Source organism: Candoia aspera, chromosome 1 (genome assembly GCF_035149785.1).
Source record: "Candoia aspera isolate rCanAsp1 chromosome 1, rCanAsp1.hap2, whole genome shotgun sequence".
NCBI lineage: Eukaryota > Metazoa > Chordata > Lepidosauria > Squamata > Boidae > Candoia > Candoia aspera.
Genome location: NC_086153.1, coordinates 57806139 through 57823221, shown reverse-complemented (window position 1 = coordinate 57823221; position 17083 = coordinate 57806139). Strand labels below are relative to the sequence as shown.

The window sequence follows — 17083 nt, the reverse complement described above, 5'->3', positions numbered from 1 at the left end:
GCTCCTCTCTCCTTAATTATACTGTCCCTGATTATATTGTTACACAGTATAATACATCTTGTTCATTCTTGGCACAAGGCAAAACCTTTGCCAAAGAAGTGAAGTCTTGTATTCAATTTCAAGTCGAAAAATAAGACTGTTGTTGAGGGCACAAAGTTTAACCTGTCTACAGTGGCCTTTCAGTCTGCTGAAAGAAAAATTAAGGGAAATTGTTCCACGATTCTGGTCCAAATCCAAGGAACTAATAGCATCAAAATAAGAAGTAATCTTCCCTGATCAGTTCCCTTAATAGGACTATAGCCAAAGTAGCGGCCCAAGTTTGAAGTATTTAAGTGTTTGATAGATCCCAAAGGTTTCTAGGGCTTTTTTTTTTTTTTTAAAACCTCTTTAAAAAACTGTGGGGGAAAACATGACTGAACACACAGGGACAAGAAATAGCAGTGATGAACTGAAGGAATGGCTGTTAGATTCTGAACACAGCATTCCTTTTACAGGGGAAAATACACCTCAGCCATTTTGTTGCAGGTCTGACTTATTCTTCTAACATGGAATTCAGGTGGTTGGTTGTGTGTCAACAGGACAGATGCCAAAACAGGCAATATATGCCCATGTACAAATGTTGTATGAAATAACTGAAAGGGATTGACTACCCCTCACTCTGAAGAAAAAAAAAAAGAGCTGAGCATACTGAGCAGCTTGCAGGAGCCTCAGAATGTTTCAATTAAAAAAAACACAAAAACACAAAAACACAAAACCAGAGGTGGGAGGGAAGGACTGCCGGCTTGCTGGGACCTGAATACTCAGCTGGAAGAACAGATGGCTGCCTGGCACCCTGAACAGGACCACACTGGAATGGAACTGGGACAGAGACAGAAGAGTAAGACCTACAAAGGTTTTTATTTCATATATGCATATTTTCAATGTCAGGACTTAATTCCATGGCCCATAAGATCATTTTCCAGATGATTTGAGAAGTGTAGTACAAATTAAGCTCTGCAACAATCATCTTAGAGATCATTTTTATGCACAATGCACTCACAGGCCATGTGGCATTTTTTATTTATTTTTGCTTCCACATTTTTAAAAAGGCTTTGTTGTGTGCCTTGATTTGCTGGGTACCGCCTCTGCAGGTTTTAGAAGAAAAGCTAGATATAGAAATCATAATAAGGACTAGGAAAAGAAACCTCTGTTTCAGCTTTCAGTTGCAATATATTTACTGGTGAAAGAGTAAGAACAACCCTTCACTGCTTTGAAAAACAGAGCAAACAGACACACACACAAAAGACATGGATCTCTCTTTCTCTAAACCTAAGGATGCTATGCAGAACTGTGGGCCACAGCAATCCATGTTAATCTGGGAATAAATCGTTTTCCTAGGCTGCATCTGGCCTTAATCCATAGAAGTGTATTTCCTTTTTTCTTCCTTTGTCTCAGGGATGGAAAGAAGTCTTCCAAATCCTTTAAACTTCAGAAAAGTAAGGTCTACGTAGCACAATTAACACCAACAGTAGCATCATTTAGGATCTACTTAATTGTATTTATCTCCTTGTCCTTTAGGAAACAAAAAAAAATCAAGGCAGGGTGAGGGAATGCATAACAGCTTTCAGAAGTGAACATCCCATCTGGGCAATATGAAGGCCAAGCCTGTTCTTGAGCATTACTTAAATTCAAGAAACCAGAAGAAGGAATAGCCACTATATAGTGAGCAGGAATAATCAGACAAGTTCAATTTCAAAAACTGCAGGAAAAGCATCACACCGCACAAAAAAATAGAAAGAAGTTCTGTTTTTTTGGCAGCAGCCAATCTGCTGCAAGCCATTCATGACTGATTCACTAGCACTTTCCCGGTTATCCTCCATTAAAAAAAGCTAGCAGAAAACCTTAACATTGGCTGAAATTTAGGCTAGCAATGTCAAGAGGGCTCTGGCTGGAAAAAAAAATCCAGGTAACTGAGGATGCTGCTTCCATCATGGCCTGGCTTTTACCATATTAAGACAACTGTCAATTTGCGGCTTTCCCAAACAAAATGGCATTTTCTTGGCCTCTGCACCTACTATTCTCAAATTTTTGCCCTATGTTCATGAGAAGTGGAAACCACAGAATGAAAGGTATGGAAATGGAGTTTCTTAAATAATTACTTCAATTATGGGATTACAGGCTGCACAGAAATAATCCCTGAAGTGCTTCCATGTTGCACACTTCTGCCCTGTTTCTAAATGATGGCTCAATTCATCTAGATTTTCTATTTGCCCTATTTTAGTTCAGAGCATTTAGAACAAGAAAGAGAGAGAGAGAAGTGCAGGGTTCCAGCTTTAGGCAAAACAGAGCCCCTTTATCCTGCATTAGCAAAGATATACAGTACCTTGTTTTACAGAAATAGCATTTCAACCGGAATTTATACCTCTGTTTGTGGATATTGAATAGCTTAATACATGATTGCTAAAATGATGATACTGTGAGGAACTGTTCAACAACTTAGTGAATTCAAATTATTACTTTACTGACTAATAAACTGCAAAGCAAGTATCCTCACCTGCAAGTTTCTATTGTTTCCCCCATACAACAACAAACACAGTTTCTCCTTCTTTAAAGAGAAAACTATAGCAGGTCTATTGGCATAGCAGATGTGTTCTTCTCTGCAGGGTTACTCTCTGGTAATAAATAATTATTTAATAATTCTTGATCACTCAGCTTTCTGGTTAGCTGATGTTCCTTATAAGAAAAATATCCACACAGACATTTGGCTTAATTATTCAGAAATGCAATTCAAGGTGCTGGCTATCACCTTTAAAGTCCTACAAGATTTGGAGCCTGGTTAGCAGTTAAGACTCCAGGCTTGTCGACCGGAAGGTTGCAAGTTCAGTGGTTCGAGACCCGAGTGCCATGTGACGGAGTGAGCTCCCGCACTCACCCCAGCTCTTGCCAATATAGCAATTCGAAAGCATGCCAATGCGAGTAGATAAATAGGTGCTGCTTTGGTGGGAAGGTAACAGCATTCCATCACTGTCATGCTGGCCACATGTCTGCGGAAGTGTCTTTGGACAGTGCTGGCTCTTCAGCCATGAAACGAAGATGAGCACCGCCCCCTAGTGCCGGACACAACTGAACGGGAACCTTTACCTTTACTTTATCTTCAAGAACTTACTCCAAACAAAAACTGCCTGCCCAGGCAGGCCTGCAGAGAGGACTTGCTGAGAACCATTTCCCCTAAGGTGTGGTAGGGGGTAAGCATTTTCTACAGAAGGTTCCCTTGTGCGGAATGGCCTCCACCCAAAATAAAATCTGTGCTCTCCTGACATTTAGGAAGCATTTAAAAACTTGCCTACTCCAAAAGCATTTTGGGACCAAAGCAGCTGTTAATTGGCTGTACCTGGCACAATTTAATGGTACTAGTTACATGTATTATTAATGCTGATTGTGATGATTACATTGGTTAATTTGCATTTGTTTTATGATTATTGCATATCTTTACTGTTTTATTCTATTTGTGTGCTTGTAAGCCACTTATTGTCACAGTGATTGAAGTGGCATAAAAGCTTTCATAAAGAAAATAAAGTAAATAAATGCTTTGCATACAAGAATTTTCTGAAATGCTCTAGTGATATAATGGGGCAATATTGCAATCCATCATTGGCCAAAATTAAGTGACTTAGGAGAGAGAAAAGGACTAAAAACCATGGACTTTGCAAGAGCTGGATGGAAAAAAAGGAAGTATATGGAAGTATACCATAGTCCCTATTATAAGATTATTACCTCCACCTATTAACCTATCCTACTATCTTAACCTATAACATTAACTTATCCTACAACATCCTAACTCATTATGTCTTTCTCTGGCTATCCAAGCTGAATCTTACAGCCAAATTTTTTGAGATCTCCTTACTTAGATTATAAAAAGTTGAGAGCTCCTTACTCTTCAAGCTTGGAAGTACTGGGGTATATTTGCTACCCCCTTCGCCTGAAAGCCTCTCATCTGGAGGTACTCAAAATATCTTCTGAAGCAATTAACACTCTATCCTTGAAGGACTCCTACAGATTAAGCTTTCTGCTATCCAGGAAACTATGATAGACAAAACAGCATGTGTGTGGGCAGATTTTTCAAGGCAACTGAAATGACATGCTGAAAGTTGCTCTCCAGAACATGAGCAGGGCAAGGACAAATAAGTGGAAGCCAAAACTTACATTTTAATTATATTTAAATATGAACTTAATTACATTTTCATTCAATTAATCAAGTTCAGTTAATATGATCACTCCCTCTACAATTAGTTCTTTGCACTTCCCAGTCTGCCTTAATTAAAAATCAAGAACTTTAGAAGGGAAATGGAAGGCCATCAGCTGTGGACTTTTGCTCTACAGATGATTTTGACACAAATGAAGGAAGGGGGGGGAAATGCTACCTATAGCTCAACTTACGTGGATTTTGATGATCCTTGTCTTTGTACCACAATTCTTCTTAAACAGCATCTTCTAAAAGAGAAGCAAAAACCTAAGGTGAAAGTCAGCTGTAGCTTGAAAGAAGAACGTAACATCGCTGCATAATGAACATCAGTGGAGTTCTAGAAAGGAGCCAGAAGAGTACATTAAAAGATTTTAAAAAAAACATCCAACACTTTGAACTTAAGGAGTGTTGCTATGTTGGAACCAGGGAGCAGTTCAGAATGACTGAATCATCTCTGAACAAGACACAAGAAAAATAGAACCTTCTAAATTTCTCCTGGTTGCAAGTATTACCATAAATAGTTTGGATATATACTCCATTAGTATATAACTTGCCTTTTTTAATGTTATCCTGTTATATTTCACCCTGTACAAAACTTGGTCAACTAAAATGGCCTGCCACACAGCTGTGTGTCTGATGTGCTTATCAAGATGCAATTCATTCTAAAAGAATCATAAGCATTTTTCTATACTGTGATTCCCTACCATTGTGATAGCCATTGTGATTCCCTACCTACCCAAATGTGGGAATATTAGTTTAGCAATATTTCTACTCTTCCCTAAACAATTAATGTTCACTGGAAAAAAAGACCATTAAGCCCATTTAAATTCATGGAACAGATCTAATTTGATTTAAGGACAAATCAACAGTTTAAAAAAATTACATAAATTATACATAACTTTTGAAACTTTAAAAAATGAAAAGGACAATAGCTGAATTATGCTGCTGCAAAGCAAAAGACTGGACTATATGGTGTCTGTACTCTGAATGTAGGCTCTCCTTTATTTTATTTTATTTTTATCCCGCCTTTATTATTTTTATAAATAACTCAAGGCGGCAAACATACCTAATACTCCTTCCTCCTCCTATTTTCCCCACAACAACCACTACCCTTATATTTCTCATGTAATCAGAGTGATATAACTGGAAAACTAACTATATAAAAGTTTGCCTACATTTCTTCAACTGCATCCTATTTGTCCACAGAAATTGCCACTCTTGACTGCACCAGCATAAAACTCTCATAAAAGAACTGAATGAAAACATAGTTTAATGAAAGACCATATCAAAATGGCACCATTATTCCAATAGCATATCCCACAATATTTCACCATGAAAGAGAGTTTACAGGTAGTCCTCACTTAGCGACCACAATTGGGACCAGAATTTTGGTTGCTAAGCAAGGCGATCATTAAGCGAATCCAACCTGATTTTACAACCTTTTTTGCAATAGTCATTAAGCGAATCACTGTGGGCATTAAGTGAACCATATGATTGTTAAGCAAATCACGCGGTTCACCATTGATTTTGCTTGCCAGAAGCCAGCCAGGAAGGTTGAAAATGGTGATCATGTAACCACGGGACGCTGCAATGGTCATAAATACGAACTAGTTGCCAAGCACCCAAATTGTAATCATGTAAATGTGGGGATGCTGCGATGGTCATAAGTGTGAGAGCCGGTCATAAGTCATTTTTCAACACCGTTTTAAGTCTGAACCCTCACTAAATGAATGGTTGTTAAGTGAGGACTGCCTGTAGTTATTATCATTTAGGCAAACTAGATCCATCAGACATGGCACACCCTAATTTTTCCATCTTAATTAGGTTCAAAATGAACTCAGAGGTTCAAAAGAGAAACTCCATTGCCAGAAATCAAGTTGTTAAGAGATACTTCTTCAAGCTATAAGCAACTCATTGTTCAGAAGCCTATTTAATTATGAATTAGAGCAAGTAGGATTGCTCCAGCTACAACAAACTTGACAAAAGGAAATAAGAATCACCCAGGATTAATCCAAAATAGCCCTGCAAAACCAATTCAGATTAGTATTTGGAATATGGAGTGTCAATTTTTTATAACTATCTTCTCAGCTGTGAAATATAAAGCAGAGAGGACAACCAGTAAATTGTGGGCCAAGGGAGAGTTTTCAGGAGATTAGCTAGGTGCTAGGACTCTTCCAAAGACTGCTGGACTATAGAAGGGTTACAACTCAGTGGTAGAGAATATGCTTTCTATGCTGAAGGTCAAAGGATCAATCTATTGCCAGTATCTGCAGGTACAACTGGGAAAGACTTGGCTGCAACACTGGAATCCATCAGTCAAAATTGGCAATACTGTACAAGAGTAGGCCTCACTGAAGGGAAGCTAATGATATGAGACACTTAACATTCTTTACAAAAAAAGCAGAAACAGGATAGTTTTACTGACTGAGGATGCGTTAGGACTCAGTCTCCATAACAGGCATATCTTCCTTCTTATCCCATCTGACTTGTAACTTACTGTATATATTTTTTTCTTAAATAAACAATTGGCATTTTGCAAAGCAAAGTACTAGCCTCTAGCTTCACATAAGCCCCACACAGCCATTCCTAGAAAATAAAAATAATACATGGTTCACCTGCTCAGACAAACAAAAAACAGAAGTGGATGGAGGGGGGTGAGGTTCTGAGAAAGTTAGCAAGGACAGTGCACAGCAACCTTACCAATTTGTTTTCTATATACAATCAACTTGTGACTGGCAACATACACCATGATAGCCATTTTGTAAACAGCCATACCCTCAAGGGAGCCATTTTGTAACAATACCCACAAGTTCCTGTCAAAATTCAAGAAAGGCTGGAACCTTCTACCTTAAGAATTCCTGCATATTTGTCCTTGCTTATTACATTTAAATTTTTTCAGTGGAACATGAGAATTTATGTGAGGAAAAAATCTAATTAGAACCACAGAAAATACAGTTAAAAAACTGCCTGTACTCCTGTCCCTTTGCTGGTTGCTGAACTTTGGTCACTTTTATGCAAGGCTAGATAGAGCATTGTATGAAAAAGTTAGTGCTATTTGCTGTTACTGAATGCTAGCACTTTCCATTGAGAAGGCACTTTCCTGCTAAGGCAATCTAAAAAGCCTTTAAAATAAGTTAATTTAGCAGCAATTTAATGTGCAAAATTCTAGTAAGTAAAGCAATTTAACTATCTTCACTGTGAAATATAAAGCAGAAATATAAAGCAGTGCCAGCTATTTTTCTAGATCTCTGCCTATTAAATGCAGGGAAGCAAGATCCTACAATAACTAATTCTAATTCTAGAATTCTAATGTCATGTCATAAAAGTATCTTCCCATTTCATTAAGAGTTTGTTTAAATTTAAACTATTAGTAATAGCTGGGGAAGCCAACTATTTCTGCTTGAAACTTTCTGCATCTGCTCTGACAGCAGATGCAACTTTCTGCATCTGCTCTTCCTTATTTAGCAACATGAAAGAAATCTGTCATAGATTTGTAATGGAATTGGTCTTATAATGGACTGCACATTTGCATGAACAGTAAAAAAAAAGTCTGATAATGTTTTCATTTTCATCAAAAATCTGCAAACAAAAAAAAGATGTTTACTTGCAGGAAAGGAGCATGCATCAGGAAAATTGGTATTAGAATAATTTATATATATTAGAAAAATTAGCATGTTGAAAGCTCCATTAGGGAAATTTGGGAATGACAAACACATGTGAGGTCTGTAGCTGATTTTTAACTGAAGAAAGATCAATACAATGAAAATGTACAATAATAACACAGACCAGATTTACAGAAATATGCATATTTATTAGATTTATATCCTGTCTTTCATTCAGAAGCTTGAGGCAGAATATACAGCACTCAATGATCAGTGATGGCTTAGAGTAGATTTGAACCTGTGTTGAACCCCAGTGCAGTTCAACACCTTCTCTACTTTACCACTATCTTACGCTCACTAAAGCAGCCATCTAGCCACTTTCTGCATCCCATCTCGTGTCTCTAAACAGCTCCCTGACATGCATAACAGCACACACTAATTTCTACTGTCATGCAGCAGAGCCATGCAACAGCTTCTGAAAGTTGTTGCAAAGGCCACAAAAATAGACCAGGCTGCCTTTTGGGCTGACCATCTCTTTGCTCCTCTAAGCCTGTGCCTGAGCCTAATTATTGCATTTATATATCCTGTCTTTCCTTTGCCCAGTGACTAAATTTGAAATATAAATAAATAAAATCTCCCCTCATTTTATATATGTACAAGCCTGCGGGTTAGGCTGAGCTGCGAGAAATTGAATGGTTCAAAATCACCAGCTGGCTTCAAGTGGGAATTTGAACCTTGATCTCCCTGGTCCCAATTCAACACCTTAACTATTATACTGCTCAGGCTCATTGTGAGGTAGCAATACATACCAAGAAGGGGGTACTATTGAATTACTTCTTTCCAGCCTTATTATCTTCTCTTTTTTTACCTTGGTGCCTTTGACGTCCATTGGTTTTATTGGGATGGACCTGCTGTTTCCTCACCAAGTTGTTCACACCTTTCCAGCAACCTTTGGTAGCCAATTTTTGTCTTTCTCGCCTCCTTAGAAGCAGTTTCCATCACCATGTTTCTTCAGCCCCTTCTTTCTTCTCCCATGCACAAGCTGCCCATACCTATTCAATTACTTATTTCTCCTGCATACCAAATATACTACTACTTTGTCCCAATAGCATATATAGTTTGAAAGCTTCAGAGGGCAGAGAGTGATCTTGTTGAATCTTTGGACATGGAAAATGCAGAAAATGCACTGATAAGTTATAGCTCCTGAGTCAACAAATTTAACTGTCAAAATGTGCCTCTAAAACATACAAGAGACAAATATAGTATTGAAAAGGCCGTGCAACATTATACACAATGGCAACTGTAATTCACAATATTCCAGAGCAGGACAAGTTAGTGCCTTCAACAAAATTATACAGAGTAGGTCGAGTGAAAATATTGGAAAATTGTGGGCATCATTTCAGAATATCTCTGTGTCCAATTGCCACACAGCTGAAGAAATTCCCTTGCACATTGCTCTGTAATTAATAATAATCAAATTAATAGCACTGTGTAAAATACATTATCATTCACCACCACCGTACTAATTCCATATATAATAACTTGGAATTTCACAGTCATCTTGTTCCTAGATATTCAGAGAAAATCCCTTGTGCTTCAGTGCTCTAGTCTGCTGATAACAAACTTCCAGTGGAAAAGTGATGAGAGCCATAGTCTAACACATCTGGAAGGCACAGATTGGGGAAGAACTATAAATGGCCAAACCCTTTTATCTTCCCATCTCCAAAGACAATCAAAAAAGGGGAAAAGCCCCTTTCTTCTCAGGGTCTTGCCTTTTTAGTTGATAAGCCTGTGGGCAAGGATTCTCTCTCAGGTTTTACTGTGCAAAACTGCTTCAGGAGAAACATTTGTGCAAAAAGCAGGTCAAGTTTTATATCTAAGACTTAAGCCGATTAGCAATTATTTTGCCACTCTAATTTTCTCCAGCCAAACCCTGTACACAACTATCCAGCAAGCTACAGGTTAAAAAGCTAAGCTTTTGACAATTCATCCCTGCTCTTGCCACACGGGCATCAGAGTAAAAAGTGAAACAGACACACAAGTCTAACATTTGCATCATTTGGTCATGAATAACAATTTCTACTGTGTTTCCTTCACCTGGAGATGGGGACATATGCAAATTTCCAGGTGGGAGAAAGTCCGCACTTTCTCAAGCCTCAGTTACAAAAAGCCAGATACAAACCAACCAACCTCCCTGAAAGATTAGAAGAAAAAAATCATGTGTTTCCCTTACCATATTTTCCACAAATCTAAAATGTATCTCCCATTTTAAAGGTAAACAACTAGTAATCCTTTCAGGTAAAAATGGGTAAGTGTCATCGAACAAAACAGCCTTTCGTGCTCTACTACCAAGTTAAGTGTGACGGAACAGAATGATGTGAGTTGTAGTCTGACCCACCCGGAGGGCACCAAATTGGAGAAGGATGAGGTAGTGGCTTTTCTGAGGCCTGATAGGCTGAATCATAAATCTCTGTTAGGGTTAAGCAGAGCAAGCTTTCCTTCTGAAATTGCATTAATTTCCTGTCTCTGCTCAGACTGGAGATAACCAAAAGCAGCTGGTCCTGAGGCAATCCATTCAACTAGGAGGATCCAAGAAATCAGACTGCAGCATATTCTGGGGAACAGGAGGGAAGAAAAAGAACAGAAACCAACAGATGTAGCTTTTTACTAGCAAAATGCCCAGTTCTACTGCCACAGCCTGCCTCCCTGCTTCCCAGGAACCCCAGCCCAGATACATTAGGATGGAAATTAATGAACTAAATTCAATTATTCTTCATATGAACTTGCATCCCTTCCCCTCAGAGCAGATTAAGCAACATGGCAAACACGTCTTTGCAGATTAGCAAGGAAAAGCATAAAGCTGCATAGCATATGCTGAGGAGATGTTCTGAGGCAGCCAATTTTCTCCTGCCTACCCAGAGCTCTATCTGTTTTCCTCATTTCATTCAGGAAAGTGGCACAGAATCAGTCCTACGCTCACAAACAGCAGGGCTGAGGCAATATTAACTCCATGGTCTGCTAACAGAAAACATGACATATAAACCAGTGGGTGAAATAAGGAGTTCTGAGCTAGACCTAAATTCCACATATTTCATAGATGCGCAGCTACCGAGGCCAACTCTTTTCAAAATCAAGGTTTCCTGTCTCTAACACAGACAAGGATTCAGGAAACAGATCTTTCACTAGTGGCCAGATGCAGTGATAGCAAAACACACACTTCTTTAGTTTCAGAATACAATACTGATGGTTAAAAGCCCTATAGGGCTCCTAATTTTGGCTGGTAAACTCAGTATGTCCAGCCCAAAACCATCCTTTTCAGTTTCTTTTTTAAAAAATACTCTCCACTGAATGAAGACTTTATGATAGCAATTTCAAATGCTCCCATGGACTTTTATGGTGGCCACATGAGAGAATATTTTTCAAGGTATTTGGTGTTGCCACACCTGCTGCTGTAGCAGCTGCATGTGACCTTAGAGCTTAGATACCAAGCAGGAGTAACGTTGCCATGTGAGCCAAAATAGTATCAGTCTAGTTGAACAAAGTTCCGCATGTCTAGAACATCCCTGGGCACACCATCAGCTTTGTCCCAAAACCTTCAATCCCAATATTAAACTAAGCCTAAAGCAATGTGGGTGCATAATTAGAATAGGTTTCCAAGAACAGGGTTTGCTTGATCTTCCCATATTTTGTGCAAGGTTGCCCCTCTGGAGGGTAATTCAAATTTAACCCCACAAAGTCTGTGTTGATAGGGCAAATCAAAGCTCTCAGAAGTTGAAAGATCTCAGTTACTTCCAACATAGCCAGCGTTGCTCATATGGTCTTGGAAGATTCTTAACTGGGAATTTAAGGGCTAGGTCAAGATTTACAGAGGCTATAGACACAGTCTTAAAAGTGGGCCAAATAAAGCTTAATACTATGCCTGTTTCTAAACAGCATGTAGGAATATCTGCACTAAATGGAAGTATTGATGGATTTTTACTTTTCTGGACTTGTACTGATGACTTCTTTACTTTTTTCGTCAGATGAGAAGTAGGGAGCACAATAACGAGGGGATAAAGCTTAAATCCATGGATGTTTATTTGGAAGGTTCCACTCTTTGATGAATTTATGTAAATGTATTTGATTTGATTTATATGATCACCCACTTGCCAAGCAACACTGAGTGGCTAACACATTAAAAACATTAAGAAAAATACATCAACATGCCTTTCCTGTCCTACTCTAGTTTGCCACATGGTCAGCCATCTGTTATGCTAAGAACCCTCCATCACATCTTCTTCTCATCAGCACTGAGGTAATTCTCTCACAAGCACAAGCATGGCAGCAGGAAGGAATGACAAATCTGAGAGGGAGATCATTTTTTCATACTGAAACAATAAGCGTCTCTGCATTTGTATGTGTGTGGGGGGAGAGGGAGTGTAAAATCCTGAGTAATATCCCCCACACTCAGTTCTGCAAATGCTAGTCATTAGCACAGAACACAAATCCAACCAAAGCACCCCCTACAAACAGCATCAGCAAGAAAAAAAACAGAATCTTTATTGCTTCACTGGCTCACTCTTCATTGTTGGGTCAGGCCCCAAGTGTGCTAAGGGTTAAAGCCAGCCTGGGTAGGGAAGGGGAACAGCTGCAGCCTGAATGAGGTCAGGCCAAAGACACAGTGGCTATTGTGATGTGGCTACAGCTTCTGCTGGATGGGCTTCCACCTACATCTGACCATGTGGCAAACTAGAGTAGGACAGGGAAGGCATGTGGATACATGCTTGAGGAACTAACACACCCAATGATTTCTCAAGAAGCAAAAGCCTTTTTACTCATTCTTGAACTGTTGGCTCAAAGAAGGAAATCATCTGCTGTGAGATTTTCCAAGGCCAAACTGTAATACATACCACAGCTGCCCACATACTCAACAGCCTTTGCTTCCAGATACTGAGGCCTTCTTTTGTGTGGAAGTGATGTAATTCGTGCAAGCACATACCGGTTCTCCCCATGAGTACATTTCATCAGCCCTTCCTGACTTTGTGTCCTCCAGACAGGCTGGACTACAACTCCCATCCTCACTACCAGGCCATGCTGGCTGGAGTTGATGGGAGTTGCAGTCCAACACATATAGACAATCCCAAACCGAGGAATGCTTCATTTGCTAATGAAAAACAAATAAAAAACAAATGCCCAGGTGTCTGGACACCCCACAGCTTCTTGTTCTACAAGAATGTTCTTTAGCCTCACTTTACCTCTTAAACAAATATACTTTTCTTCATGGCCAATATATTTGCTATGCACAGTTTGACTAAGTCCTAAAGCCAGTACTGGAGAGTTATTTTTTTTAATGGTTGCCTTTATTGCCATCTTTCTTCCTCTAACATGCTAAAAGATGCATGTACCAGAAATAGCTTCTTCTATTGCAGCCCTCCTCTTCCCCAAAAATGTGAAGCGCAGCCTCAGCCACAAAAAGTTATCGTCCTTGATCACCTGCAATTCCCATCATCTTTCAGTATTCAACACTAACATGACCCAAAAATCAGATATAGATTTCAGCCAAATCTGAAGGACCATGGATTTTTCACCATGTTTAACTAAAGTTTTAATTTTCTATGCATGCTCTCAAGATTCAGAGCGCCAAGAGGAACAAAGAACCTATTTTGTCCATGTATATATGCATGTAAAATATATCTGCATTCATATTTGTTACATACTTCTCAAGCATAGCCTGCCTGCCATTTGATATCATACAGCTGGAAATACTATTTCAAACTCTGTATTATAGAAAGACTAACATTTATTTATCAAACTTATGCACCCCAGTTCTTTTGAGTCAAGAAACACTGTGACTGTTTGAAATACAGAGATTATTCTATACTTCTTTTCAACATTACATTCTTCAAGAACACATCAAAAGGTTTCAATAACATGCGAATTTCCAAAACACACAAACACATGCTAAAAAAGAATGGCAACAAAAGGAGCAAACCCTAAACCAATGTGTCAGGGGAATGTATTTCATAAATTGGGAGGCACCAAGGCGAGTCCTCTTTGGTCAATGGCAAGCTGATTTCTGAAGCCAAGAACATCTGAAAGGTCTGGAAAGCTATTTTAAGATAGCCTAATCCAAACCTAATTATTCCTCCTCCTCCTGCTCCTCCTCCTCCTCCTGATTTTATCTTTCTTTTCTATTTCGGAAGGGTAAAGAAGAATAACTATTATAATAATTAACAATAAATTGATTGCCAACATGCCAAATCTTTTATTGATTACACTAAGGTTGATAATGAAGCCCACTGTGCTTGGAATCTCTAAAAGTCTGCTTGAAATATGTTGGCTGTTCATCAAAACTTCATGTTATCTTCCTTTGCCACAAATTTCCCTTTGTTTTGGTCCCTTGGTGCCTGTCAGGCCTTTGGCAGTTGCCTGAACTTAAAGTATTTTTCCCCAAACACAGAATCACAGAGTTGTCTTTAGCAAGGTTTATTAAGATAAAAGAGTAGCAGTACAAGAATTCCACAAGTGAACAATTTTTCTATTTAGAGCCCATGTATCTCAGTGTACGTTAGGGTGGGGACTTTCTGAGTCTTTTTCTCATAGTCTTTTAAGTGGAACAGAGGGGAGGCAGCTCTCTTCACAGATGATGGGGACATCTGCAGTTGGCTATTTACATAAGTCACTTGAATCTCTGTCATTCTGAACAACAACTCTTACTTAGCCTAGTTACCACCATAACAAGGTATTTACATAAAACTCAAGCAATATAAAACTTCAATTATGAAGTGAAATCACATGGCCTCTGCATTTGGGACCTTCTAAAGCTTACAGAATTGTTTGGTGGGAGCCCTGCCTTCCATACGTACCGCACAACTCCATGTGGCCACCCAGCATAACTCTGGTAGAAGAGTACCATAGATGCTGCTATCACTCCTGTAATGTGAGTTGGATCAGAAAGGGCACAGCTGCTTGAGCAGCTCTTAGCTGAGCTCAACTGATGCCCCCATCTATTTGAAGAAATGCTGTTGGGAAAGACTTTAGACATACCTTGGAAGGCCAGGAATAAATACTGCACCGAGCAAAACAATCCCGGAGAGTCCAAGTAAAAATCAAGAGAGCAATGTAGCCACTGTTGCTGAGGGGATGGGAAAAGGGCTGACAATATAATGTCTTGAGAAGGTCAAGACTGACTTTCAGCTCCTGTTTGAGGAACTAGTGGCAGCCACGGCCAGGAGGGCATTTGCACAACCTCATGTTGCGTGCCATTTGCCCCTGTTCCTGGACTAGGAGGTTCTGATCACTGTCATTCATGCCTTGGTCACCTCCCAAATGGACTACTGCAATGTGCTTTACACAGGGCTGCCCTTGAAGAACATCTGGAAGCTGCAGCTAGTACAGAATGCAGCAGCATGGGCTATTTATGTGTGCTTCGCAATCAGTACACATTATACCTCCACTCAGTGAGCTGCGCTGGTTGTTAGTATGCTTCTGGTTTCAGTGCAAGGTGCTGATATTGACCTAAAAAAACCCTTCATGGTATGTGGCTGAGTTATTTGAGGGACTGCCTCCCCCCCCCCCCCATAATATTTACCTCTCCCTGCTGCTGCACAATTTTGGGGAGATGGCAGGAAACTTGAAAAAAGACAAAGAAGCTGCAAAAGCTTTGGAGTCTGTTGCCCTTAAAACTCGTTCTCAGAGAGTGTCCCTTAAGTAAGAACAATTGGCATTGAACCTTCTTAGCAAATACTAGTAGTAAATCCTGTTTACTCTATGGCCTACACCAAAACAAAAATGATGCATGTCATGCCTTTCTAGGGAAAAAGTTTGTCTTGCAACACTGACCCTTCTGAAATAGGATCCTCAGGGTCACAAGGCCAAAGGCCAGATACCTCCAAAGAGAGAATACTATGTTCCAAAGCACAACTCTAGCAAACTTGGAAAAATAATTTAGTGTGGGAAAGAAAAAAGAAAGAATTTTGCTATCATGGTAATGACTGAAAACAAGTTGAAGTGGTTTAATGGGAGCTGTGCCTAGTCATATGATGTTTGCTAGGCTTAAGACTTGGCTGAAGATGCCCACAGAACATGGCACAGCTAGATAAGAATCTCTATTGCAAACAAGAACTGAAGCCACATTGAACAGTTGATTGCCTTTTGTCAGCACGAGAATGCAGTCTCCTCTTATATACACAATCATTTAAACTTATTACTCCTTCCTGCTTTTCTCACTTTTCAGTTTGCCCAAGATCCTGTTGACATAACTGACATCTCTGCCCAAGGAACAGCGGGATCTTGGCATTATCTTTTGCACCTCCTTACAAGGTTGCTGTAAGGATAAAATAGGAGAAAACTATGTATGCTGCCTTGAATTCCTTGGAGGAATGGTGGGAATTAAAATATAAAACACAGGCAGGTATGAAAGCAGCACATGGGCAGGAAAGCTGGAGCGCCACTTTAGGTTTAAACATTTGGATGCAGCAATGCAATACTATCTCCATACTTACTGAGCCATCAATAATCGGCAATCAAAAATTAGCACAAGCAGCGACCTGGACAAGTTTACAGATAAAACTAAGCTATTCAGGATTTGGTCTAGTGGTTAAGGCAATGGGCTAGAAACCAGGAGACCATGAGTTCTAGTCCCACCTTAGGCATGAAAGCCAGCTGGGTGACTTTGGGTCGGTCACTCTCTCTCAGCCCAACTCACCTCATAGGGTTGTTGTTGAGGGGAAAATAGGAGGAGGAAGGAGTATTAGTTATGTTAGCTGCCTTGAGTTATTCGTAAAAATAATAAAGGCGGGATAAAAAAATAAAATAAATTAAATAAATAGTAAAAACCAGAAGTGATTCTGAAAAGCTTCAGAAAGAACTTTTGAAACTGGGTGAATGGCCAATCAACTGCAAATGTAATTCAATTCAAGTGTAAAATTATGCACATAGGGGCAACCCTCTCCCCCACAACTGCATATATACATGAATGGGGTCTGAACTGTCTGTAACTAACTAGGAATAAGATCCTGAAGTCATAGTGCATAGCTCAGTGAAAGTGCCCACTCAGTGTGAGGCAGCTATGAAAAGGGGAGCTGATAGGGATCATTGGGAAAGAGACTAAAAATAAAAATGACCATGTTATAAAGACCTTATAAAATATAAGGTACATCCTTATCTGGAGTTCTGTATATTGCATTTGAAAAAAGATGCAACAGAGCTGGAAAAGTTGCAGAAGAAATGCAACCAAAATGATTGGAGTACTTGAACATCTTTATATATACTTTAACCT

At 39.4% G+C, this 17083-nt stretch overlaps 1 protein-coding gene across 4 annotated transcripts in view; it reads right to left on the bottom strand.

The window, feature by feature from the left end:
* The window catches only part of LOC134498518 (uncharacterized), a 59287-nt gene that overhangs the window by 17689 nt on the left and 24515 nt on the right, over positions 1 to 17083 (bottom strand). For 2 of the 4 annotated variants that reach the window (XM_063304665.1, XM_063304683.1), the window contains exon 4: positions 4417 to 4470. The exons of 1 other annotated variant lie outside the window; for it this stretch is intronic. In XM_063304665.1, the coding sequence (XP_063160735.1) occupies positions 4417 to 4470 (54 nt within the window). Of the gene's footprint in view, positions 1 to 4416; positions 4471 to 10151; positions 10439 to 17083 lie in introns of those variants that run through there. One more of the 4 variants, XM_063304687.1, reaches the window with a different exon arrangement.